The 27,822-nt window shown below is 42.0% G+C and overlaps 1 protein-coding gene across 2 annotated transcripts in view; it reads left to right on the top strand.

Annotated features, from left to right (window-relative positions):
* The window catches only part of CACNA2D3 (calcium voltage-gated channel auxiliary subunit alpha2delta 3), a 698,701-nt gene that overhangs the window by 622,779 nt on the left and 48,100 nt on the right, over nucleotides 1–27,822 (top strand). For both annotated transcript variants that reach the window (XM_056853929.1, XM_056853938.1), the window contains 4 exons: nucleotides 17,518–17,579; nucleotides 18,043–18,087; nucleotides 22,389–22,451; nucleotides 26,799–26,869. In XM_056853929.1, the coding sequence (XP_056709907.1) occupies nucleotides 17,518–17,579; nucleotides 18,043–18,087; nucleotides 22,389–22,451; nucleotides 26,799–26,869 (241 nt within the window). The remainder of the gene's footprint in view (nucleotides 1–17,517; nucleotides 17,580–18,042; nucleotides 18,088–22,388; nucleotides 22,452–26,798; nucleotides 26,870–27,822) is intronic.

Below are 27,822 nucleotides of genomic sequence, written 5' to 3'. Positions count from 1 at the left end.
TATCACCTTTCGGCCACTTCTGCCGGCGCCGGGAATGGCGGTGCTGCACCTGCTTTTTAGCAGGCGCAGCCTCGCTATTCCCTATCAGGCGAAAGGCCCCAGTTAAACAAACAAAAAAGAAGAAGCGAAACGGCTTTTTTTTGTTTAACGGTGTATGGGAATTGTCTTAGGAAGAGGCACCGCTGCACCTCTTCCCTGCTGTCCCTGTACGCCTCAGCTCAGGAATGGGCTGTTAGTGTAGTATAGTAGTTAGGGTTTGGAACTAGGATCTTTCTCAGCATGACGTACTTCACAGGTTTGCTGTGAAGAGAAAATGAGGAAGGGGAGATCACGTATTCCACTATGAGCTCCTTGGGAAGGAGCTCATAGTGGAGTACTAGATACTGAACTATCTGAAGGTTTAACCCTTAAATATTCCTTCACTCTGTGAGTCTTCAGTTACCAAACTTCAGAGTGATTTAATGAACTTTAACAAGGATGAGTAAAGCTTGCAGTCCATGGTGTGCAATTTGCAGCTTTAAAATGCTTACTCGTGGAATACACCTGAACTAAAAATAAGTTCACGTAGCACAGGAATCAAGGGCAATGCTACTTTGATCATGACACTGTGAAAAAAACTCACCCCAGTTGTCTGCGATGCCCTCAGCACTTCACTGTGGTAAAATAGGTGCCCACGAATCAGATTGTACTGACATTAGCACAGCTTTATGAGGCACTTCATTGAGGCAGCACTTTAAAGGCCGTGGCATATGGGATCCGCCAAAGACTACTTTTGCCTGCGCTCCATTGCGAGGACTCATTTGAGAACCTGACACAGGTGCATAGACAGTGTGGCTCTGTTGCGCAGAGATCATTGCCAGAGTCTTTGAAGACTAAGAACAGCTGCTTTATTAAACAACAGAACTAAAAAAAACAACCACTACTAATTTAAAAAGGGTTTGCTGTTTTTTAAAAAAAATCTCTGTGTTGCATCTCTTTGAAACCTCTGCTGTGCAGCTTAACACAGTAGACTTGTCAGTGTCGAAACTTGTTAGTACTTGGGGTCAAAACAGACGTTATGTTAGGAGGTACATGAGCAGATCTTCTCAGTGTTTTGTAAAGAGCAACAACAGATCTGTGGGGTCCTGATTAGGACTGGGCTGTGGTGGTGGTGTGGAAAAACCTTTCCCTCCCCATGATCTGCCACATGAAAGTGCTCTCTTAGCCCTTCAAAATGCAATTTTATGACTTGCAGAGAGGTTGCCACAAAGTTGTAACAACTAAAAGCTGCAGTAGGAGATGAGATAGGACTTCTGGGAAGCAGGGCAGAGCAGAGCCAGGCAATTTTAGGTGCAAGCCTAAGCAGGTGTACTCAGAATCCTACTCAGGATGGCACTGTTTCTCCCAGTTGGCAGGTATAAGATGATGCTTCAGCAGTAGTAACAATATGTAACAGTAAGTCACAATATGTATGATTAGGATAGCTGAAGCATAAAACAATTGACAGAATGTGAGGTTGCAACTCTGCATTCCCAGTCTTATGGGACCCTACCATCAATCAACCAATGAAGTAGTAATGGAGCAAACACCACTATTTATAAATTGCATTTTGATCACAGCGCTGCAGGACACTTCTGGCCCGCAGACTACTTTACCAATGAAGCGGTCTGGGGCTAGCTGAGACGGCAGGGGAGGGGGGTGTTCTTGAGTCAATGTGACTTATCTAAAGAGGAGCCACGCAACCAGCTCCGCATCTGCCTCTCTGTCCATCTATCTGTATAAATAGCAATTTGATCACAAATTGCGAGCAGCACCCTTAGGTGCCCCTGCTTTTTTTTCCCAACTCTACAAAATTTCTGTCAATGTTATCACAAATGACTCAGAGGGAAGAGCCATAGAGATGATAAATAACACGTTTGGCAACCAGTTTCACAATTCTGGGTTTTGAAGTATGTCTTCTCTTCCATTCCTTTACTGTCCAGAGATCTCTTACGTCCAGCCTGTGGCCCACCCTGGTTCCTTAACTATGTTACCTAGAGGTGGGCTTTCTTGAGAAATTCAGAAGCAGATGTTAACATCTCTGTATGTGACTGGTTTGGTCAATTCACAAAAGAGATTACATTATGCTTAGAAGACTGTTACATTGATAAGAAACGGCAGTGCTGATGGTTCCTGTTCTTCAATGATTAAAGTAAATTGAAGTGTGGAGTATATGGAAGGCCTTCTGGAGGAGAAACATTGCTGTAAATGTTTCTCCTGGTAATGCAATTAGGAAATATTGGCCCCAGTGAACATAGCTTAAACAAAACATGTTGTCCTCATCAAACTTGTTAAAGTTATTAAACAGGCAGGGCCTTGTCTGAATTTTTTTTAAAAATGAGGACATACAGGCTTCCCATGGAAACTCTATTAAAATGCAAATTTTTAGATATGATCAAACTCAGTAGCATAATCTGATATAGGTACATTTCAAAAGGTAACATATTTGAATTCAGGGATCAGATATGGCTTCAAAGTCACTGCTTCTATTTTTTTTGTACTGCTGGTAGCAAACATTTTAATATTATTTTCTGTTTTTTTTCCTGCACTAGTCACAGTGTTGCGGGAAGCTGGGTAGTATGGTCTCAGGAGGCTGGTGCTTGAAATGAATTTCATGTAGCATTTTAAAGAACCTCTCAGCCAAGCTCCCACTGGCATTCCTGGGCTCATGCTTGGTCTTTTATGGCAGCCCACTAATTTGCTTATGTTATCACCTTTCAATGACATTCCTTCCGAGATTCCTTCCTTTAAACTGGTGTGCTGTCTGAGGTGCAGCATTCCACAAAATGCAACTTTTTGGTGGCCGAGCTGTAGGGTTGCCAACCTCCAGGTAAGACTTCCATTCCATTTTTGGATTTGGAAGTGTTTGTTACTGCTGGGTCTACTCTGGCAGTAAAACCCTATACCAAACCCTTAACTAAACATGCAGGACTTGATTTTTCTTCTTTTCATCCACCACACTTAATTAACAACCTTCCTTACAGTCATTTTTTAAGAATAAAGCGGAATTCAACTCTTTCAACAGACTATCACTATACAGCTGCTTCTTTAAACAATGCATTGTCAGCCAAAGGATATCCACCCCACGTCTTACAGTCAGCCAAAACCAGAGCAGATCTGAAAGACAGACAGGAACTTTTAAGATCAAAACCACCTACATCTTCTACTAACATTACTTGGTCCTTACAACATAGCTCCAAGGCTCATCTGATCAATAACATAATCAAAAGACATTGGCACCTAGTAGAAACCTTACCTGGCTGTAAAAATCCACCTCTATGCGGATTACGCCGCCCACGATCCATGCGTGACTTCCTGGTCCACACTGACATTTCTCCCCAGCCTTCTTTTTCCACTTCTTTACTTTTGCCGCCAGCAATAGGACATCATCGTTGTGGTACGTGCTCAGTGTGTAATTTATGCCTTACAGTTAAAGAGCTCACATCTACTACCACTGGTTTCCGTTTTTTTCTAAAATATTTCTTTAATTGTGCTTCAAAAAATGTTGTTTATTGCGTGGAATGTAAATGTGGTTTAAAATACATTGGCAGCACCATACGTCCCGTGAGGATCAGGATCTCTGAACATTCTTCTAGAATTCGCTCCAGAAATTTAGAAGCCCCGCTCACTGCCCATTTTTTGGAAAAAGGACATGGAGATAGGGATTTCTCCTTTTGTGTTTTATGGCAATTCCGTGGTCGACCCTATGACTCGCAAAATATCCAAAAAACACTGCACCAAATGGAGACTAAACTTATTTTCCTTATGGGAACATTGTCTCCCAATGGTCTAAACAATGAATTAGATTATTCCTGTTTTTTAGGATAGCATCACTTTAAGAACCCTTTTTTCTGAGTTTTTTCTGAGCCTGTCTGCTACAGCTGCGATCATTTAAGAGCCAAATCCTTTTTACTTTTAAATACCATCCTTATCTTTCCTTGACTATTCTGTCCTTTTGGAGACCTGGATACAAATCTTTGCGGTCCCTATGAGACAACACCTACTAAGGCACTTATATTTATATCTATTATTGGTAAGAATATTTATGCTTGCATAGTCTTTTTATTATTGATTAAATAATGTTTTAATGTCTATTATAAATGTTGATTTATTAGTTGAATACATGCATTTTTGATACACAGATACAGGTCACCGAAGAAGCCATATGCGAAACGTGGTCCCGATCTAGACAACACGTCTGACATCTTTTTCCTGTGGCTTTGTTCCAATAACTGCAACCTAAAAAGAATTTGAATGATTCAAAAAATTCTAATATCAAATGATACCTTAATTGGTTGATTACTTGAACTTACCTGTTGAATCAGGATCCTTGGCATCCTCTTGATAAGTCATACTTATTGGATTGTTATTGTAAATTTTGTATCTGTTTGTACTCCCTTTGTATATGCTGTATATATTTATTCACTTTGCACTTTATAAAATTCACTTATTTGCTTTATAGTGTTATAGTGCTGTTTTGGGTTGCTCCAATTATCCTTACAGCACTGAGCCTTCTTTTCTTGTGGTGAACCTCCAGGTACTAGCTGGAGATCTCCTGCTATTACAACTGATCTCCAGCCAATAGAGATCCGTTCACCTGGAGAAAATGGCCGTTTGGGCAATTGGACTCTATGGCATTGAAGTCCCTCCCCTCCCCAAACCCCACCATCCTCAAGCTCCACCCCAAAACCTCTGGCCAGTGGTAAAGAAGGACCCGGCAACCCTATCGAGCTGACATGCATTTCCTCAGTGGTCCCTGTGGCTGCTCTTACTCCTGTCCCAACTCCTTAGAGTCACTTCTCTACCTTCTCCAGGGATGGTCTCTCAACTCCTTCAATCTATCTGTTCCTTCCATTTAAAGCTGCCCCCAATTCTCCACTGGTTCATCTTCCTCCAAGTTGCCTAATTCTCTCTTATGTAAAGGTTCCCAACCTCCAGGTAGTAGCTGGAGATCTCCTGCTATTACAATTGATCTGCAGCGAATAGAGATCAGTTCACCTGGAGAAAATGGCCGCTTTGGCCATTGGGCTCTATGGCATGGAAGTCCCTCCCCTCCCCTTCCCCCACCCTCCTCAGGCTCCGTCCCCAAAAACTCCTGCCAGTGGCAAAGAGGGACCTGGCAACCCTACTTATGTATGTACTGGGGGAACTTCGATGTCTAGATCCCAAGCCTAGTTACTTCACTTTCGGACCATTTTTCTTTTCTTATGGTCAGGCCAAGCTTGTTGTGGAGCATTTGTTCTTTTGCCTTTGGCCTGATCCATAACAGATGTGTTTTTAAATACAATGAAACCTAATCACAAAATATTACAAATTATAGCATAATACACACACACAAAAGGAACCCACATAAGGATTCTGTAGTATATTTGGAAAAGGGGAATGTGTGTAGAGCCAGCGTGGTGTAGTGGTTAAGAGCGGTGGTTAGGAGCGGTGGACTCTAATCTGGAGAATCGGGTTTCATTCCCCACTCCTACACATGAAGCCAGCTTGGTGACCTTGGGCTAGTCATAGCTCTCTTAGAGCTCTCTCAGCCCCACCTAACTCACTAGGTGTCTGTTGTGGGGAGGGGGAGGGAAGGTGATTGTAAGCCAGTTTGATTCTTCCTTAAGTGGTAGAGAAAGTCGGCATATAAAAACCAACTCTTCATCATCATCTTCTTTAGTGCAAGTAATATAGACCACACTGCACCACATCATTGTTGATTGCCCTTTCAAAAACAGTAACAATCACAATTCTTCCAGTATTCAAATGATTAAGAAGATGTGTATCAATTTCAATGCATAACACCACAGTGCTTATTAAATGTGATTAAACAAGATTCAATTCTTGTTTTCCCCTTCTTCAAGCACCAGTTACATGATTTCAGATGAAATTTTCAGCATCGATTCACCTTTGTGGAACAAATGTACCATAGCTACAGTTACCTTTTTGAGAAGTTATAAACCCTAGTAAACTAGTTAAAAAAACCTCTTCCTCTTTGCAAAGGACTATAGAAAGAAGGCAGATTATGAAAAAGAAAATCCCAGCATTAGGGTTTACATAAAAATCATGCTGGGGTTTAATTAATGACTTCTTGTTTCAGCATGGCTTAAAACTAAAGATCAGGGTACTTCAGGATAGCTGGCTTTTAGCCAGCCTAGTAAATACCTTATGTTTATATTCAGCAATTGAATGTTCTGCTATCTTCAGAGAATTCTTCAGCAGAGAATGCTCTATTTTTTTTCCTTATAAATTTTAAATGAATGAACTCATTACGGTGAAGAATGGATAACAAGCGAGGAAAGCAGCTTTGAAGGAATTTACCCTGTGTATCTCTTCACAGCTAATCTTCTCCATAAATACCAGTTCCATATTGCTAAAAAAATGAACACATATTTTCTGCATTTTCATTAAAAAGTTACATTGGGTCTTTGCTGTATGTGTTTGTGTGTGTGTGTGTGTATGCACCATAAATGCAGATTTGTTTCTCATTTGTGCACAGTCTCAAGAAAGCTACATTTTTGTTGTGGGGATCATATACTTCCATGCAATCTACTTGTAACATTTTAAAATAGAAGAACTTTTAACTAATTGCCTTAAATAAGACTTTTTGTTGAAACATTGCAGAAAAAATTCGGGGATGCTGTTTTTTCCTGTTTTCTTAAGAGAAACATACTTGAAAGGAAGTACAATAGTTTTGTCTTTGAACTTTGGAATTATTATCAGGGTTCCAGTAGCAATCAGTGACTATAATCCTCATATACCGTATATACTCGCGTATAAGCCGAGTTTTTCAGCCCAAAAAAAGGGCTGAAAAAAGCCAACTCGGCTTATACGCGGGTCAATACGGTAGGTGAGGGGAGGGGGGAGGAGGGAGGAGGGATAGAGGGAGGGGGAACTTACCGCCGCTGCCGCCGCCATCCCGCACGCCTTTTTTGCGGCCTGGGAGAGGCCTGCAGGGCCTGCCTGAGTGCAGGCAGGCCCCGCCGCCCCCCCGCCACCCCCCGTGCCTTTTTTGCGGCCTGGGAGAGGCCTGCAGGGCCTGCCTGAGTGCAGGCAGGCCCCGCCGCCCCCCCCACCGCCCCCCCGCGCCTTCTCTGCGGTCTGGGAGAGGCCTGCAGGGCCTGCCTGAGTGCAGGCAGGCCCCGTCCCCCCCCGCCGCCCCCCGCGCCTTCTCTGTGGCCTGGGAGAGGCCTGCAGGGCCTGCCTGCACTCAGGCAGGGCCCCGCTGCCGCCTCCGGCCTGCGTGCCTTCCCTGCCGCCACCTCCAGCTGATCAGCAGGCCTCGTCCTCCCGGTGAGTAAGGGGTTCAGGGGCTCTTCTCCCTCCCCCCTAGGGTGGCGCTGGGGTCAGGGTGGGTGTGGAGGGCCCAGGAGGGGGTGGCACTGGGGTCGGGGTGGGTCTGGAGGGCCCGGGAGGCCGGGCGGGAGGGCGACCTGGGGCAGGGGCATTGTGTAAGCCGACCCTCGGCTTATACACGGGTGCCTAATTTTTCCCCATTTTTGGGGTAAAATTAGGCACCTCGGTTTATACGCGGGTCAGCTTATACATGAGTATATACGGTATATTGAGTCAGATTTTTTTAAAAAGATTGGACTAGATATGTGTTTATGTCATCTGAACAATGTGTGTTTATATTTTGTGTTGGATCTAGAGGTTCTGTGAATAGCATCAAAACAAATTTTTCTGGGTCCCCTTCCCCAGGATCTACAAGATGACTGATAAACCACTGTTGAGATTTGGTGAAACCTCCAGAACAGTATGCTATGTGGCATGGGGTAGGGGAGCTGCAGAAAAGTGGAAAAACACTTCTCTAATGCAGCCTTCCTTGCCTCTTGGCTTGTTCTGGAAAGTCCTGCAATCTTCCCCAGTAGCTTATCAGGGACAGATAAAAACACTTATATGAACTCACACCATTCATAGATGCATTGATCCAAAATACACACAAAACCACACACATACATGCACATTAATAAAATTGACTGGTATTCTCACATATACTTATCCTATCAAACAAAGCACTGTATTTTAATCCATTATAATTGTTATATCTGAACTGTTTGATACAGGTTTTCAAGGAGTCACTATAAATGAAAATATTAGCTATGCCACAAGCTGATTTATTGATAAAAATCCGTAAAAGGTTTCTGGAGTTCCAACAAATATAGCACAAATCACTATTATGTTGGAATAATGGGTATCAGTTGTAATTCTGGGAGATTGGCAACCTTAAGTGGAGATGATTTGAGCACAGTACTATTTAGTCAAAGTTAATATCCAATACTGGCACATAATATGTAAGATTTGTTGTCTGCATGGATGCTTCAGCATTATTTTGAAATATTTTTTTACAAATAAGACATTTTCTACCCATCCAATCCTGAAGGGGGGAAGATGCTTAGGAGCCAGCGTGACCCCACTGCTGGCATCTGTGCCACTTGCGCCATACAAAGTGGCATGGATGCCAGCGCAGTGTGACTTACACTGGCTCCAGGGAGCAACGCAGCAGCGTGAACCTCATGGACTGGTGCTGCCTTCTCAGCAGCATGTTTCCAGCATGAGTGCTCGCATCAGAGTCCAGGTGGGTATTCCCAAGGGCAGCTTCCAAAGACCTTCTGTCCCAGAAATGTGCCATTTTGCAGGAATAGAGTCATGCCTGCAAAATAGGGGAGACTTTCAGGAGGTGGCGCAGCTGCACCGTCCCTAACCATCACCTAACTACCCCCCGCTTCAGGAATCAGCTGCCCTTCGTCCATTACAGCAACAACTTCGAGACTGGCTGCATAGGAAGTTAATGGCACGAGAGTTACATTTTGGAGACCTAACTTTTAAAATGTGCAACTGATTTGTAGAACTCTGACAAATGTGAAGCAGCTCGGGCTTCAAATACTTCATTCTGAAGGCCTGAAATGTTGATGGATTGTAGAATGCCAGAAGAATCTCTGGGATCTAAACTTTTTTTTTTTTTTTGCAATATGTTTGAATGGTTTTTAGGGCATTAAATGGTCAGACCCAACACACACACCCTTCACCCCAACTATGCTAGTTACAGTGTTCTTGAAAAGTACCGGAAATATATATTTTCTCATCTAAATCTGCAAAAATGCTTTAGGGTTGCCTCTGGGGTTCAAAAGAAAATTATTATTCCATTCACTGGTGCTGCTAATTCTTTTGGAAACCAGTTCAATCAAATAATTATGATCTGAAAAGCAGGAAGCATTCATAATTGCCATTTATTATACTTCATATGGAGATGACTTTTCAAACCATTGTGTATTGGGGGAAATGAATACTGGGGAAACGGTCTAAAAAGGCACATAAAACCCTATGTAGTCTTCCTAAAAAGGTTGTAAAATGCAACATATAAACAATAAAAGAGGCTTGAGTAAAAGAGCATTCTGTGTTGTTTCTTCAAAGCAAATTTCTCCTCTGCCACCGCCCCTATGAAATACATGCAGTGGTGGGAACAGCATTTTCTGCTCTTTTCTTTCATCACAAATAAGTATCATGTAGGACATTCATTTTATCATGCTACAGTATGTTTGTAGCCTCAGTTATATTTCTGATATATTATAGATAAACAATACCTTGCAAGTTAGTGATGCAGCAATATGATCAGCCAAATACTCAAGAATAGAACACTTAGGAAATTACCAACCAATGTGGTCCTGTGATTCACTCAAACGAAATTCCCACTTAAATGGTAGATGTTCTGCCAGAATGAGGGCAAGCAGGAGCAGGTTCAATTATTCTGCTTGGTCTTTAATATCCTACATAATCAGTTCCTCTGCCCATATTGACATTATTTAGGGCTAACACTAGTAGAAACAAAACTGCTGCGGCTTGATTTTTCTTATTGTCTTGAAATGAAAATGATCTACACTTTAGAGAAATTAATTCCATGATTTCAATTGTCTTTCAAAGTCTAGTATTCCTAATAAACAAGAAGTTGTATATAACCTGAACTGCCCCTAGAAGCTAAAATGACTAATCTGAGGCTATCGTACTTTGGTCACATTGTGAGAAGGCAAGAGTCACTGGAAAAGACAATAATGCTAGGAAACGTTGAAGGCAGCAGGTAAAGAGGAAAACCCAACATGTGATGGATTAACTCTATAAAGGAAGCCATGGTCCTTAGTTTGCAAGATCGGAGCAAGGCTGTTACCGATAGGATATTTTGTAGACATTGATTCATAGGGTTGCCATGAGTCAGAAGTGACTTGATGGCACTTAACTCTCTCTCTCACACACACATATGGGAAGGAAGATCTTGGAAGCTAAGTAGGGTCAATACTTGGAAGGGAGACCTCCAAGGTTAACTCTGCAGAGAAAGGCAATGGCAAACCACCTCTGCTTAATTACTTGCCTGGAAAGCTGCTTTCTGGGGTCGCTATAAGTCATAGAACCATAGAATCATAGAGTTGGAAGGGACCTCTACGGTCATCTAGCCCAACACCCTGCACAATGCAGGAAATTCACATCTACCACCCCCCTACACCCCCAGTGACCCCTGCTCCATGCCCAGAAGAGGCAAAAAAACCCCACAACCCTCTAGGATCTCTGGCCAAACTGACCTAGAGGAAAATTGCTTCCTGACCCGAGTGGCAATCGGCATTTCCCTGGGCATGTAAGAAAGGGCCACGAGCACTTACACAGCCATTCCTGCCCTCCCTCTCATGGTCTGCAAAGTTCACAGAATCAGATCACTTGCCCTGAAAGCCCCTTGCTGGGGTTGCCATAAGTTGGCTGTGACTTAATGGCCCTATACACGTGCACACACATGCACGCATGCGTGCATGCACACACACACATATATATAGATCCCATGTTTCATCCAATATTGGCTGAAACATCCCAAAGAAACTTATGGGAATTAAAAAAAAAAAACAAATGACATGAAATATAACTGTTCCAGAGGAGGTTTCAGTTGAGCTCAACTAAGGCATATGGAGGGGTTGCTTTCTGCCCTCCCACTGAATTAGGATGAAAAATGGAATTAGGATGAAAGGTGCTGTCAGCTGGAGCTGGATCCAAGCATGGTGAAAAGGTGTCTTGTTGCATCCTGCCTTCCATGTGGTGGCCTGCTGGAAGCAAGAGCCCATGGAAATAGTCTATCACCATGCCTTTGTTTCCCTACATTTCCAAGTGGCTGAAGGATCATAACAGTCAACTTACTACATAGATAGATTCTGCACATGACTGGCTTTCCACACTGTAAGTCCTTCCACACAGGATATTTTTAAGCCAAGTGGTAAGTAGCTGCCTTTAGTTTCATCTTATATGTTGGCAGAATAAACACAAAACAATGAAGTTGCTAAGGAAGAATACTGAAGCACCAGAAGATGTTGCTTCTTTCTTTGAAGCTTATATTTCAGTTCCAGGAATTTCTTGTAGTGCATAGCATATGCATAGCATATTACTCCAAAGCTATTCTTGGATCCTGACTTTAAACCTCTTGCTCAGGGAAATGAATGGTTGTAGTCTTTTAATTTTCCTTTGGCCAGCCTGGGCAAGGCATGTTGGACTGAAAGCAAAACTGGCCTCAATTATGGTGCATCAGATTAACTTAATCTTGCCTATTCATGCTACACTTCTCAAGTCTGTGAAGAAAATAAAGATAGGTAGAACATGCTAAGTCGAAATGGAAATGTGCTATTGTAGAACTAGTGTTAAATTAAAAACATTTTTTGTATATCACAAAGATGTAAGCTCATATCATTTCTATATCTGTTACAATGAAAAATATTTTCTTAGGAAAGTAAAAGAAGAAGAGTTGGTTTTTACATGCCGACTTTCTCTACCACTTAAGGGAGACTTAAACCAGCTTACAATCACCTTCCCTTCCCCTCCCCACAACAGACACCCTGTGAGGTAGGTGGGACAGAGAGAGCTCTAATAGAGCTGTAACTTGCCAAAGGTCACCCAGCTGGCTTTGTTTGTAGGAGTGGGGAAACAAATCCAGTTCACCAGATTATCCTCTGCTGCTCATGTGGAGGAGTGGGGAATCAAACCCAGTTCTCCAGATCAGAATCCACTGCTCCTAACCACTGCTCTTAACCACTAAACCACACTGTCCTTTACATAATTGGCTGCAACAAACTCAGGAAAAGCAAAGGAAAAGATCAGCTTGGAGAGCCTGGGCCATTTAACAGAAGAATAGCAAAAGTAGGGTTGCCAGGTCCCTCTTCGCCACCAGCGGGAAGTTTTGGGGGTGGAGCCTGAGGAGGGCGGAGTTTAGGGAGGGATTTCAGTGCCATAGAGTCCAATTGCCAAAGTGGCCATTTTTTCCAGGTGAACTATTCTCTATCGGCTGTAGATCAGTTGTAATAGCGGGAGATCTCCAGCTAGTACCCGGAGGTTGCCAACCCTAAGCAGAAGTCAAGAGACTCCTGAAAAAATCACTTAAAGGAACAGCCAGGAAGACATGTAGAGTGTGCTGTGGAATAGTAATTGGTAGGGATACGTATTCAGATGTTAACTAATCAAAACCAAAGCAAAAAATGCCTCTTTCATTCATATAGTTGCAATAGCTAAGCTATTCAATCATATTCAGAAAAAAATCTGCTCTAATTTAAAATTCACAAAGGCCAGAGGCAGGGAAAGAGAGTAAATCAGCAGGGATCCAACTCAGAGACATTTTCCAGTTGGTAGAGTTACACAGGTTTTGTCACTGAAGAAGAAGAAAAAGAAGAGTTGGTTTTTATATGCTGACTTTCTCTACCACTTAAGGAAGAATCATACTGGCCTACAATCACCTTCCCTTCCCCTCCCCACAACAGGCACCATGTGAGGTAGGTGAGGATGAGAGAGCTGTGACTAGCTCAAGGTCACCCAGCTGGCTTCATGTGTGGAGTGGGGAAACCAATCCAGTTCACCAGATAAGCATCCACCGCTCATGTGGAGGAATGGGGAATCAAACCTGGTTCTCCAGATTAGAATATTGCTCCAAACCACTGTTCTTAAACACTACACCATGCTGGTGTAGGATTGTACAATAGGATTGCCCTTCTAAAGCACTTAGTTTATATAGCTGGTTGACTGGGTGAGAAGGCACTTTGATTCCCTTCCTTGTGCTTGCTATTCCATTCTGTCTGGTGCTGTACCTGCTATACACAGGTCATAAATCAGCGAATGTAAGAAAAGGAACTCAACTCTGCCCCTTCCTGCCTCTTGCCTTTATATGCTTTGTTCATTATTTTCCCCTAGTCAGGCTCACTTCAGAGCAATTTAGTAAGGCATGGCAGGAAGAAGGATTTAGTTCTCCTCACCCATATGCTCCTTTTGGTTAGAAAGGAGAGTGAAATGAAAAAAAAATCCATACACATCATTAGCAACTGCTCACATATTCATTAGATGACATTGGTAGCTCCAAGTGGTACAAAATACCATTTCTGGCATCAGGAAGCAGACACCTGGGTGTCATGGATATAGCCAGAAATATAGAGGAATTGTTGCTAGGCTTGACCCAAAAAAATCATTTAAAAATGTCACTATGCACAAAAACAAAGCTAGCCTGGCCTCCCAGCTAAAGATGCAAAAAAACTAAAACAAACAACAACAAAACCTCACAAGCAAACAAACAGAGTTTAGAAACCCAGACTAAAATAACCTTGGAGAGAAACCAGAAAACAAGTAGCATAATTATATGGCCTGGGGTTGATAAGAAGCCACCTAACACATGGCAATAGATACTATTTGTTGAGGCTCAGATGCAGTATCTGATTATGGCAAGTGAAGATATGGTTCAAAGAGTGTTGGCATGAGGGCCAAAGAATATTCATGTGTAGTATGAGAAACTCATAATCACTATTTTTTTGTTATGCTAAAAAGCAGTTTAACTTAACTTTATTTGTTGCAATCCTGTATTGGCCAAGTTTGATACACAGATGAAAAGTAGCAAGAATGAACTAACAATTTTATGAAGATGTTTCAAGTACAGATGGCCTTGTATGGTGTTTGAAGTTAAAAGATAATGAGTTATCCAAGAATGTGCACCCTTTTCAAAGGGAACAGTTAGCTATTGTTAGGAGATGATGTTAAAATTTTATAAATCTGGGAAACTGAATTGATCGAACGCTTCTTGTCAGAAGGGGCTCCTTGCCTGTGACCTGCTTATTTTGGGGGTAAGAAACTTTTATGTGTGTGTGTAAAGTGCCGTCAAGTCACAGCCGACTTATAGTGACCCCTTTTGGGGTTTTCATGGCAAGAGACTAACAGAGGTGGCTTGCCAGTCCCTTCCTCTGCACAGCAACCCTGGTATTCCTTGGTGGTCTCCCATCCAAACACTAACCAGGGCTGACCCTGCTTAGCTTCTGAGATCTGACAAGATCAGGCTAGTCTGGGCCATCCATGGACTCATGTAATTGCTCTCCTTTCATTATCTATGTAACTATGGTGGATAGTATAATTTTATGTATAATTTTATGTTGATTTAGTCAGGAATGAAATAGTTATTATCATTGACCCAGACATGTAAGGTATTTTGAAGCTTGCCAGCAAAGTCCTGGGAACAACTTGCTTTCAAGGGGAAGAGAGCCCTAAAATGTGCCCAAGTGTCGGCAAGAGCAGTGATTTTCCCTGAAGAGATAACCATTTGATCTACCTGCCAGGAAGGGCAAGATGGATAGCTGTTGTTAAAACATGAGCTGGGTATTGTGATGTGTAGAATCTGCACTCTTTGATGATTGGAAGATAGGGGCTCATGATCCCATGAAGGAGCAAATTCCCTAACTCTGGATTGGATAAGGAACTTCCAGCAGGAAGGGTTAAATGGTTTGAACAACCAGTTAACAGTGTTCCATGGCCAGAGATCAGGTTATGCTGCACTGAGTAGATGGAGAACCGGAAAAACGTTTGTTCCCCAGTCATCCACAGAGGGAGATGCTGATGTAACAATCTGTATCATTAAGGTTAGCTTAGAGGTATGATTTTTCCTGCTATTTTCTTAGATCTGCTTTAACTAGAATGTATGATAGTCATTTTCCCTTGTCTTGTGCTCTAGTTTGTTAAACTGTAGTAATAAATTCATTTCTGCTTGAGAGAGCAGATTGTGTGTCAGATGAATCCCTTCACACCTTGCTCTCGCTCACACATGCACACATACACAGGGGAAGGACTGAAGTAGTTTGGAACTCTGCTAAATGACAACATTTACTAGAGTTCTCCAAACCACCCATAAATGTAGAAGGCTGGATTTAATTTGGGGTGGTGGCACTGAAGAAGGACATGCTTACATGCATGCACCCATGCAAACCTATACATATGAGAAGCTGAAATGATAGAGATCTCTTCTCAGAAGGGGCTCACCTTTGAATGTTTAGTTCGAAATGTTCATATTTTGATTGTAAAAGTAGTATTAAAATCATACATTCACAGACTGAGCTTTCCCCCGGGTTTTGAACGTGGCACTCGAGGGCCGGCGGCACCAAGGCTGGGGGCGGCAGCCAATCAGCGGACCGGATTTTTCCCGCTGGTTTTGGCTGGCGGGGCGCTGAGGAGGCGCTGAGGAGGGGCAGACGGCAGGCCGGCCAGTGAGGGAAGGAAGGAAGGAGCCCAGGCGGCGAGGAGGAGGAGGAGGTCGGGGGAGGCCATGGGGCCCAGGGGGGGGGGGAAAGCCATATTTGGTTCATTCTTCACCAGCTCCAGTGGGGAGGATGCTTTTATTTATTTGTTTATTTATTTATTTTTGCTGCTTTCTGGTCCTGCAAAATTGGGGGGGAGCCCCGTTTTCCTGCAAAAAAAGGGGGGTGCAGGAAGAAACCGCGGCCTGGCATCGTCTCGTGTGCACACCGTGCCTGTGAAGGGGGGGGAGAGAGGCAGCCAGCCCTCGTCCTTGCCTTGGGACTCGACCCCGGTGGTTGGTTCTCATAATAGGAAGGCAACCCCCCCTTCTGCCTCCCTCTGGGCTAAAACGTTGCAGCCGTTCACAAGGACCAAAAATGCTACTTTAATTCCTTTTAAATCTTTTTTAAAAAAATGTATTTATAAAGCATCGCTTTACATGCGTGATGAATCCCCGCCTTTCCTAAACACATGCAGCATGGGGAGTCAGAGCAGAGGGATGGATTTCAAAACTTGGCTTCTGGATCTCGGCCATTTATGCATGGGAGGTTTTGCCTGGGGTTTATATTCTCTAGATGCACATTTTCCCCATCCAGATTCTCAAAACTCTGCATGGGGGGTTATTGGCCATTTATGAATGGGAAGTTTTGCCTTGGATTTGCCACTCTCTAGATGCACATTTTCCCCATCCAGATTCTCAAAACTCAACAATAAGCCCCCCTGCAGAGTTTTGAGAATGCAGATGGGGAAAATGTACACCTAGAGAGCAGCAAATCCAAGGCAAAACCTCCCATGCATGAATGGTTGTTAAAAGGCGTTGAGGAAAGGGGGGGATGAATTATCCAAGCCAGCGTGTGTGGGTATGTATGCATGCCCACTTGAAAATACCCATTAAACTTTATGTAGGAGGCGCTTAAAAGACTAACCAAGATTTATTCCAGCAGAGGCGGGTTCAATAAAAAGAATAAATTTGGCTGAGCGGGCGGCCCATTAAGTTTAAGAAATTTGGCTCTCAAAAGAAATCTCAATCATTGTACTGTTGATATTTGGCTCTGTTGACTAATGAGTTTGCCGACCACTGGTCTATGATAATTTTCTTGATTTGAAATATGTTGCTGGACGATACATGTGATAGTAGGAGCTCATTTGGTCTGATTGTTTTCCTGTTTTTTTATATATGTAAAGCACTTTGAGTCTTGCTTTAAAGGAGAAGAGTGTGATAAAATATTTTACAAGTAATAGCCCTGTCTCTGATAACTGGTGACCTACATATTTCTTCTGTGCTGTCGTATCATCAATATCCTGTTCATCCAAATGTAGATTTATACCAGTGCTTTGGTTTAACTGATTCACAGTATAGTTCTAAGCAGGGTTATATCCTTCTAAGTCCATCAAAGGATATAAATCAGTTTAGAATTGCACTGTTAGTCTTACAGTTAATGGCTCTATGGCTTAATTGGGAGCAAGCAGGCCATTGAAATTATTTCTTTTGAATAAATAAATGTATGCAGAGCTGCAATGATACGTGCATTTACTTAGAAATAAAGTCAGTTGAAATGAATGGCTTTTAATTTCACATGAATGCATTTGAAATTATTTATTTATTTACAAAAGTTATACCCTGCCTTTCTGCCCTCATCAGGGCTACCATGGTAGTTAACACATTAATGACACTTATAATAAAAGCAGATCTTAAAAACCATTCAAACCCAACAAAAACACATCATTAAAACAATTAAAAACCAAAGCTGAAATGTACATACAAAAAACATAAAACCAACATTTGAAACTGAGAATTAGAGAACAATTCATTTCTAGAATTTTAATATGAAGTTTGTGTTCTTTCTCAGATGTTAATCTTCTTTTCTCAACCTTTTCTGAGTTTTAAAACATGTTGAACATGCAGTCGCCACATGACAGGAGATTTTTAAAAAGTTTCTTTGTAACTGTCATTAGCTGTAGGTATCCAGATGAAACTGGAGTTTTTCCAGAGAAAATTTTGGACTGCCAGTAGACAGGTATGCTACAATTTACTATTTAAAAGCCCGGTGTCACTAGCCAACCTTATAGTATGAAAATGATGGGAAGGGATATATGTTTGCTTCATTTTTCTAGCCATCACTAAGCTGTCAATGAGCCTAAAGACTCTCAGTTAAACGATCGGTGTGACTGCATATATCATCAGCAGTAAATTGCTATTGAAAAGCTGCTTTTCACTGGTATGGTATTAATGCATTCCTATGGCAGGATGGAACAGAAGTCTTCTTTACTCACACATACAGGCATTATGACAGAGATGCAGCTACTGTGTTTCTGATGCAGTCTTCACACCCTTCTTCTGGACCTTGATATTAAAGAGGCATCAAACATTACTTGCCTCATTCAATTTAATAACACTTTTTAAAGAAAACTGCATGTCTTTTTAAACTTCAACCCTTTATAACATCAATGCTAACACTGAGATAATATATTTTCTTCTAGTGTACGTCTCTGGATGGCCGATGTTCTATAAGCTGTGATGATGAGGTAAATATTTCTATAGATACTTTAACATTTTATGTTTATGCGGCCAGTATTTCTAAGTAAACAACAAATAAAAGGGTACAGATTTTATCTGAGGAATATATTCAGAATATAACTACACAAATTCTATTCTGGAATTATCTTATAGCTATCACATTTATGAAACTAAGCATGCAAGTTTGGAAGTCAGTGTGGGTGAATTATTATATTGTAAAGAACTGTAAGAGCCCTGTGGCACAGAATGATAAGCTGCAGTACTGCAGTCCAAGCTCTACTCACGACCTGAGTTCGATCCCGACGGAAGTTGGTTTCAGATAGCCGGCTCAAGGTTGACTCAGCCTTCCATCCTTCCAAGGTCGGTAAAATGAGTACCCAGCTTGCTGGGGGTAAAGGGAAGATGACTGGGGAAGGCACTGGCAAACCACCCCATAAACAAAGTCTGCCTAGAAAACATTGGGATGTGACGTCACCCCATGGGTCAGGAATGACCTGGCGCTTGCACAGGGGACCTTTACCTTTTTAAAGAACTGAGGCCCATATTCAGCACAATAGTCTTTCTGGACTGTACTATGTCAGGCTATGGGTGGGGTATCAACGATTTGAATTCTTTCAGTAATTTAAAAATCGTGAATGTCGAAAAATGGCACGTGATTGATAAAATTCAGCCTGCTGTTCTGCTTGACATGTTACTTTGATGTATAAGAAGACTTATTTTTATTTTTGATGGGTCACCATTCACATGTATAACCCCTTCCCCTGAAATTGAAATGGTACAGTCCAAGAAAAGCTTTGCCACTGGTTTGTGTTGAATATATAACTTGTCCCTTACTTTAGGACCAAATATATTTACAATCAGTAGTATTTTTATCATTGCCTCCTTTTGTTAAACTCCTATTCCCTGAAAAAAAAAGAAAAAATCTTTACAAATGTTCTCATATTGTGATTTGTAAAAGCCTGTGTACTGGGTTTTATCTTGTGCTGTTCACATTGCTCTGTTCCATTCAATTGCTTATATGGAATTCATCTTTGCATTCTGTTAATAGACCTTTGAATGATCATAAGGTTTTTTTTTCTCTATGAAGGGAAATTGCAACTATTGAAAATAAGTTCTGTGTTAATGTCATATAATTCCCATCTTGGTTTGCCATACGTAGAAGTATATCAGCCTGCTGTGAATTTTATGGATAAGCTTTATCTTGGATTCCTTCCAACACCTTTCATACGTTTTTTCAATGAGCTCACATTTATACCAATCTAGCTACCTCAGTGAGCTGTATGTAGCCTGAAGCAGCAAGGCTGGAGCTATCGTTTTTTAATCAAAACACCACAAAGTCTTCAATCCAGGATCGGTGGAGATTATTTCTTTCATTTTTGACTGGCAGTTCCACATTTGTTTTATATGAAACAACTTATTCCTTAAGAAACCTTTTCCCAACTCAAAGTTGCCTAACAACTGAATATACTTTTAATGTAGTTAAGGCTCCTCTCTTTTGACTAAAAGAAGAATGTGTTCACTTCAAAATATAGCCTGGATCCAATGAGCTTCCACACTGCTTAGATTCAGTCACATACCTATCCTGCTTTTCTCTAGGGTTGCTAACCTCCAGGTGATGGCTGGAGATCTCCTGCTATTACAACTGATCTCCAGGTGACAGAGATCAGTTCCCCTGGAGAAAATGCCCACTGTGGCAATTGGACTCTGTGGCATTGAAGTCCCTCCCTTCTCCAAACCCCACCCTCCTCAGGCTCCACCCCCAAACTCTCCAGGTATTTCCCAACTCGGAGCTGGCAACCCTACTTTTCTCCCAGGTTTCTCTGTGGTTTGTCAAATCTCTTTTGATTCAATGTACTCTGCAAAACCAATTCTGTGACATTTTTCCCTTATAGAAGGTCAGTTCCATTGCCAGATGTCCTACCCACACTGCCATTTCAAACGCCCCAAAATAATTTCTTTTAAAAATAGTATAAACAGCACTGTATCGCTGCAGTGAAATATCACTCAAATCACTTCAAAACATTGAAATGTATTATTTGTTCATATGCGAGTCAGGTGGCCAGCATCAAGACATGGGTGGTAAGGTGCTGTCCTTTAATTTTCAGACCAAAAAAAAAAAAAATCACTCAGTGGCACTGGCATTTTTTTCTTTTAAATTTGTATGACAATCACAAATTGCTGCAGTCAAATCACATAACACGTTATATGACGCACCCCCCTTTCAACCACTTCAATATCCCCCTCTCTCAGCCCGACTGTATATGCTGAGGGAAAAGCGTTGGCCTGAGTATATTTGTGAGGAGATTATTTTCTTTCTCCTCCAGTCCCACACCAGTATTTACCTCAGAGAGAAATAGGACACAAGAGGCTTTTTAACTTAGACAAAACGGGGAAGTTTATTGAACAGAGCTCACAGAGATTGATTTTCAAGGAAAAGGTAGAAATTGGAGGGAAAACTCAACGTCAGGTTTATCTACATAAGATTACTTTAGAGAGATAACTTAGGTGTTTTCTTAAATCAAGTTCCTTCAGTTCTTAGTTTCAAGCCTAGTTCTGTCCCTCAGAACTGTTACTCAGATTCAGACTCTCAGAATCTGTCCCCAGCCCAGATCTCCTACTATTACAACTGATCTCCAGGTAACAGAGATCAGTTCACCAGGAGAAAAATGGCTGCTTTGGCAATTGGACTTTATAGCATTGAAGTCCCTCCCCTCCCCAAACCCTGCCCTCCTCAGGCTCCAACCCATAAAAACTCCAACTATTTCCCAGCCTGGAGCTAGAAACCCTACTTGTGAAAGATGGCACCATATTTTTGGGCACTATAATATTTCTGAGTAGTAGAAGACATAGGGAATATATAGGGAGGAAAGTGCTAGGTGTTGTACGAAATTATGCACAAGTGGAACTGTGCTAAGTTCATTTATGTATCCATTTGTGCATTGCTGGATGCAAGCCATATTCCCAACAGGACTTTTAGCCCTGGGTAAGTAATTTTAGTAATGTACATTCCAGAAAGCATACACAAATATGCCAATAGACTCATACTAGGATATGAAACACTTCAGGAAATATTCATATGCAAGGCTCAGGGTAACCCCCAAGGTTTCAGAATAATGTGAAAAGTGGAGTTACATAGAATTTAAATCATTTTAGGACATTTTAGATCTCAAAAGACTGCCATGTGAGATCTTGGCTGCCTTATTGGTTTGCCTAGACAAACTAGAACTTTGCTAAGAACCAGAACAAGAAAGGAAAAAAAAATCAGGGCCTAGCAAGGTGGTGGTGGATTCCCTGCACGTACACACATACAAGTCTTTACAGATTTAACAATAACCAACTTCACATGAAGCAGCCTTATACTCAGTCAGACCATTGGTCCATCAAAATCCATAATGTCTACTCAGGCAGCAGTTCTCCAGCATCTCAAGTGGAGGTCTGTCACTTCACCTACCACCTCATCCTTTTAGCTAAAGATGCCAGGGATTGAACCTGGGACCTTCTGCATGCAACACATATGCTCTACCACTTGTCATCATTTAATATTTATATGGTGTCTATAAGTTCAATTTTTTTAGTATAAAGTGTTAGCTGACTTAACTCCAAATTCTTTGTTTTTCTCTGTTCGGATTTTTGTAGCGAATGCAGTGAGATAAAGAAGTTCTGTCAGCTACTGCTCAGTTCATCACACTGCTACCTTACACCTCTAGCAAATGCACGCAAAGGCACATAAACATTCCTTCTGTTCTCTAGGAATTGCCTAATAAAAAGTGTACATGTTCAACATACACATCTCCATACTGTGACCGATGTACATGATCTGCTTGTTGCCATGGGTGCTATAACTGACAAGGGCAACCTCAGCAAAGCTTCCCTTTATCATCGCAGTTTGACCTGCAGAGGGCAAACATACAGAATGCCCTCTATGGGAGCCATCTATCATTGCCTACTAGGGTTGCCAACTGCCAGGTAGTAGCAGGAGATCGCCTGCTAATTCAACTGATTTCCAGCCGATAGAGATCAGATCACCTGGAGAAAAATGGCCGCTTTGGCAATTGCACTCTATGGCATTGAAGTCCCTCCCCAAACTCCGCCCTCCTCAGGCTCCGCCCCGAAAATCTCCCGCTGGTGTCGAAGAGGGACCTGGCAACCCTATCGCCTACCTAATGTAAAAAAACAGAGGGGCCAGAAAACCTACTGTGATAATTGACTGCTAAATGTGAACGAAGCATTTACTTATGTATGACAATTTGGGGGAACTTCCTTCATTACTGAAATCATGAATTTAAATGCCAATTTTGATATTTTGCAGAACATTAACTGTTACCTCATTGATAATAATGGATTTATATTAGTCTCTGAAGACTATACGCAGGTAAGTGAACATCTTCCTTCCCCTCTTTAACAACCGTGGCACAAAGTAATGTTGAAGTTAAGGTTTCAGGACTTAGGGAATAAATAGCATGAGATTCAAAAATAAATTAAAACAGCCTCCTCATCCCAAAGTAAATTGCTTGCCTTTCTGGGGGTCTGAAATAATTTCTGCCTCTCAGTGGGGTGGGTCTGCTCTTAAACTCATAAAAACTTTAATTTATGGAACCCCTTTCTCTAGACATGCCTGTCATTCTTCAGGAATTTTTAGCTGGGGGGGGGGAGGTTTTACATGGAGATTTCCCCCCAAATTAAGAAGGTTACATTTTTACATTTGGAAATAAAACATTATTAGAGAACTTTAATCATATGAGCCACACAAGTATAGCAGTTAATAGAAAGGAGTAAAGGATGCCTATAGCTTTCTGTGGGACTTCAGTTACCTAATGAATGCTTAAAAAGAATGTCTCAAAGTAGAAAAGCTGCAATCTGGCATGTGTTGTTTTTGAAAACATGGACTGGCAATTGCCCTAACAGAGCAGTCATCACTTCTATCATGGACGTGAGATTACACTGGAAAAACTTTTAAAACTGTATAGGTAAGTTTGGATTGAAATCATAACATTACAAGAGATGCAGAGCAGGGACCCGGAGTAAACATTCCACCAAATATTTCAAAAGAGAATATTTTAAACAGTAAATGAAGTCCATTTATACAATAGCATTTTCACCGTACTAGGAAAACTGAGCACATGTTCTTTATGCTTCTACCTTCTTCAACTAAAGTCATCATGCAGAGGAAACAAGAGGATCACACAGGGCTGTGGTTGTGTAACAATGTATCCCCCGATGACCTTTTCTGTGCGTTTACATAAAACAAAGATTTCCAAAGCTGAACTCCCTTTGCAGTCTCAACTAAATGACATCTGTTGTTAAATGCATGCTGTATTATACAAGAAAGACCACAGCACACTTCTTTTTATTTAGAAAGCCGAGATTGTCAGTGGCAGCTTGAGCCCGTCCCAAAGAGGTGGTACTCCAGAGATATTATAACCCTGCCCCCCCTCAAAGTATTTGATACACTATAAGCCACTCCTGATCACAATCCCCCTCATTGCTACTTGCTTAACATCCAGTGATAAGGAGCAAGAGGAAGGAAGCCAGTTTATTTATTATGCCCCCCCCCCGTTGTCCTATTCCTAACAATTCTTGAATCACTTTCTCACCTATTTCCCAATAATATACTGTATAAGAAAAACTAGTATTCTTTTGTTTGTTTTTCCTTCTACGGATTTTCAAAAAACTCCTTTTTTGTGTGTGCATTCCAGAGAATTAGCAGGACAGAATATATATCCTGAGCAGGTCAAATGAAATTCTGTAATCTGGAAAATACTAGGAGTATGATCCAGCTTGAGTAAAATACTCTGAAGCCCTGCTGATTCCAGCAGGAGAATTAAGCACATGCTTAATCCTCCCTCTGAGATCTATGAGAATTTAAAAGTGCTCCAGTTGGGTGAGATCGTGTTTCACATTATTCAAAATATATTTTCATTTGAAATACTGTACTTCAGCTGATGTGTTGTTTACTAGTAAGATTTCCCCCCTTACTGTGTGAGATAAGAATGTTGTGAATTTGGTTACTGGACAAGATTAATGCCTGGGCTGGTTGCTTGGAATTGTTTAATGTCTGACTTCCTATCAGACAGACCCACTGAACCTCTCTGTATCTAAGCAGTCAAATGCAAATATTCTCCCTGTGCTTCACACACACATACTTGGGGGGAAGTTCCAATCTTTTCAACAATGTATAGAATGCCGTTTTCACTCTTTGAGCCGAGAAATGCTTCCCTTTTAGGCTCGGGCTGTAAATTGCTCACCTGCAAACTCCCACATGCATTTTTGAGGCCAAATCTGTCATTTGCAGCGGTGATGGGGTTTCATTAACACAAACCCCATGAATTCCATTAAGTGGAATTCTCTTCCCCACACAAATAAATAAATAAATAAAACTGGTATTCCTTCTTTTAAAAGTCGAACAAATGTTTGCCTATAATCATTTTGCACTAAAAGAGCCTGGTAAAAGTTTGTATATTTTCCACCCCATGAAATTCCACTTCACTGAATAAATTATGTCAGGAAAGAGCTTGGTTACAATTACGGTCAGATAAATTAGTTTTCCCTCAAAGGCCAAAACAAGCCTGGAAAGACCCCTGCCCCTCCCCCCTGCTGTTTACTGTGAGAAACCAAGGCTTGAAGGCAACCCCCACAATGGCAAGTGCAGAGGATATTCATTTCTTAAAGGTACAGGTGCTTCTTCCGTTATTTTGGGGAGTTTTAACCACACAATGTTGTTGTGTTTTTTAGTTTTCAATTTTTTCTGCATGTATTTTGCTTTTGTGTGGTGCTTTCAACTGCCAACATCCATTATGCAGTCCCCTTAGAGCAGGGATGGGGAACCTCAGGCCCGGGGGCCGTATGCGGCCCCCGAGGACATTTTTTGTGGCCCTCGGGAGCTCTGGGGCCCTGCTGCGGAGGCGGGGCACAGGGAGGCCCTCCCTGAGGGTGTTCCTGGGGCCGTGGCTTACAGGGGCGCTGAGGTGCCCTTTGGACCTCCTCTCACCAACTGTCGGCTGTTGGTCGGCGAGAGGAGAGGGGAGGGATGCTGCCCCCCACAGCTGCGGTGTGCAGGAATGCCGTGGCACATTGTAAGCCCCCCGGCGGCAGAGCATGCATGTGGGAGCCGATCGGGCTTCGAGAGGGGGGCTTTTGTGGACTCGGTGGGGGGGAGAGCATGGAGACTGGGGTCTGGTCGCGTGGGGCTCTGTGCGCCGCCGTGTGTGGGTGTGGGTGGGGGAAGTGGGGAGACTGGGGCCCAGTGGCGCGGGGCCGGCGTATGTGTGTGTGTGGGGAAGGTTTTTCTCTCTTTTCTTCCTCTTTTTCTGTAACTCTTTCTCCTTTCTCTCCCTCTCTTTCTCCCTCTTTTTCTGTCTCTTTCTTTGTCTCCCTCCATCCTTTTCTTTCTTTCCCTCCATCCTTTTCTTTCTTTCTCCCCCTCCATTTCTTTCTCCCTTTCTCTCTCTTTCTCCCTCCCTCCCTCCCTTTTCTTCTTTTTCTGTTTTCCTTCCTCCCTTGCCAATCGACTGTGGTCTGCGCCCCCCTGCTGTCTTGTTTGCTCGGGCCCACTGCTGGCTGCCCTCCCGCCTGGAGGGGGGAGCGGGGGCGCCCTGCAGGCCTTCTCTGTGTGGCCTCCCCTGGGGTTGCCAACCTCCAGGTGGTGGCTGGAGACCTGACAACCCTAGCCTCTCCCCCCCCCACCTTCACCAGGAGATTTACACCTGGTATGGCCCCTGAATGATGTTATAAATGTGCAAATGGCCCTTGGCAGGAAAAAGGTTCCCCATCCCTTCCTTAGAGTATCCTCATGAACCCTCAGGAGTCTGTGAACCCTAGTTTACTAGGGAACTGCTGGGCCAGGGAACAGGGACCGTTTTCTCCTTTCTGTCTACAATTTGGCAGGGAGAATTCCCTACCTATGGAAGAATGGTGCAATCCCTGATAACGCTATATTAATTAGATTGGTAGCCGGGGGGGGGGGGGAGTTGTTACAGCTAACAAATGAAATAAAAAAAAGAATGGAATAAAGAACATGTAGTAAAACATGTAATAAAAACACAAGGAAGTGGATACAATTTAAAAGGAATTATATGAACTAAATAAAAATAAAATGTTACTTCACACACCTGATGGGCCCTTCTCAGAATTATCTGGAAAAACTATGAATGCCCTTTTTTCATCTCTTTCTTCATTATTCTATGCATTTTTAATTTAGTAAACAAAGGAGAAATAGACTACTCCCCAGTCTGAAGCCACTCTGATGGGATATAAAAATGTATATGACTGATAAAATAGTTTTAGCTGCTTAAATAGGTCATTCAGGAATTATTTAAAAAACTTTTTATGATTTGTTTGGGAAATCCTTTCAACCCCTGTTTATATCTTTATGGAGCAGCATTTTAATCACACGGGTTTACGCTTAGATTATAGTATTTTCTTTACAAGCTTTAAGGTTGAGTGTATTTTTTTTAGAAAAAAATTATTTCCAACATTAGATGTTATGCAATGAACCTCAGTCTATTGTGTAAGATCTCACATCTGCTCAAGGGATTATTCTGTAATCTCTATAACTTGTCCCAATGGTTAAATCCTTTTCAATTTTTATGAAATAGCCCTTAAAACTTGGGTTACCGAGCTGTCAAAGCTACTCTGATCTTTTCCTAGAATATTCCACTTGTAGCCATTTCTGTTTTGCATTTATCTCCATTTCTTGACCATTTTATGCTTTCTCATGCAGACAGGAAGCTTCTTTGGTGAAGTTGAGGGTGCAGTGATGAACAAATTGCTAATAATGGGCTCCTTTAAAAGGTAAGAGGTTTACAACCTGCTTCCCTTTGCAAAAACCAGTTAAAAGCAACCAAGGGCAAATCAAGCAAATTCAGAGTTTACTTTGCTTATGTTCTGTGTGCCAATGATCTTAGTAAATTCAATTTGATGCCAGTATTTTCCTATGCAGATCAAAGCCTTGGCCAATGAAGCATTCTCAGGCTTTAAAGTTCAATGAGGCATAGTATCGAAATAATACAGTTTCTACTCCAATGGATATTAATAGCAGAATCCACATAGACTTCCCTAGAGGGATTGCACTTTCAATTTATAAAGATGGAAGGGCTGTGCAAGTCATCTGATAAAACTCTCTGCACTGAAGCAAGCTGGCCAGCTGGTGTGGATGTTTCTGCCACTAGTTAGCTCCTGTAAATCATTGTTCACTCCGGTGGTCTATTCATTTGTAATGTGAGAAGAGGGGACCTACGAATGATTGCAGTATACATGCTTATGGCAGATCAGTTGCATGAACCATGCATCGATAAGCTGGCTGTGGTAGCCTTTTGCACTGTGTTTTAGCAGTGTCAGTCTGCTACAGGGTCTCTTGTACACGGCTGGTTATTAAACAGAAGAGAATGAAGGACTGCATCAATTGGAGCAAAGGGATGAAGGGGAAAAAATGATGCAGCGGGAAGACAGTTTTGTTCCAAAATGTTAATAACCCTTATGTGTTTCGCATTGAGCTTCTTCAGGGGGGATCTGTGAAATATAAAAGGAGCAATTGTCCCACTCAAAGTTGGTTTTATATTTCACAGATTATTAACGTAATGGAATAAAATTGTATTCCCACTGCACCATTGTTTCTTTACTTCGTCTCGTCAATTTATTAAAGGATACTTTCCAAATCATACTGTACCTGAGCAATATGCAGTTTACATGACATAATTGTAATCCTCAATTGAATCCTAGTCCCCACATCAGACTACAAGAGCCAC

This window comes from Euleptes europaea, chromosome 1 (assembly GCF_029931775.1).
Source record: "Euleptes europaea isolate rEulEur1 chromosome 1, rEulEur1.hap1, whole genome shotgun sequence".
Classification (NCBI taxonomy): domain Eukaryota; kingdom Metazoa; phylum Chordata; class Lepidosauria; order Squamata; family Sphaerodactylidae; genus Euleptes; species Euleptes europaea.
This window is presented reverse-complemented; position numbering and strand designations above follow the sequence as displayed.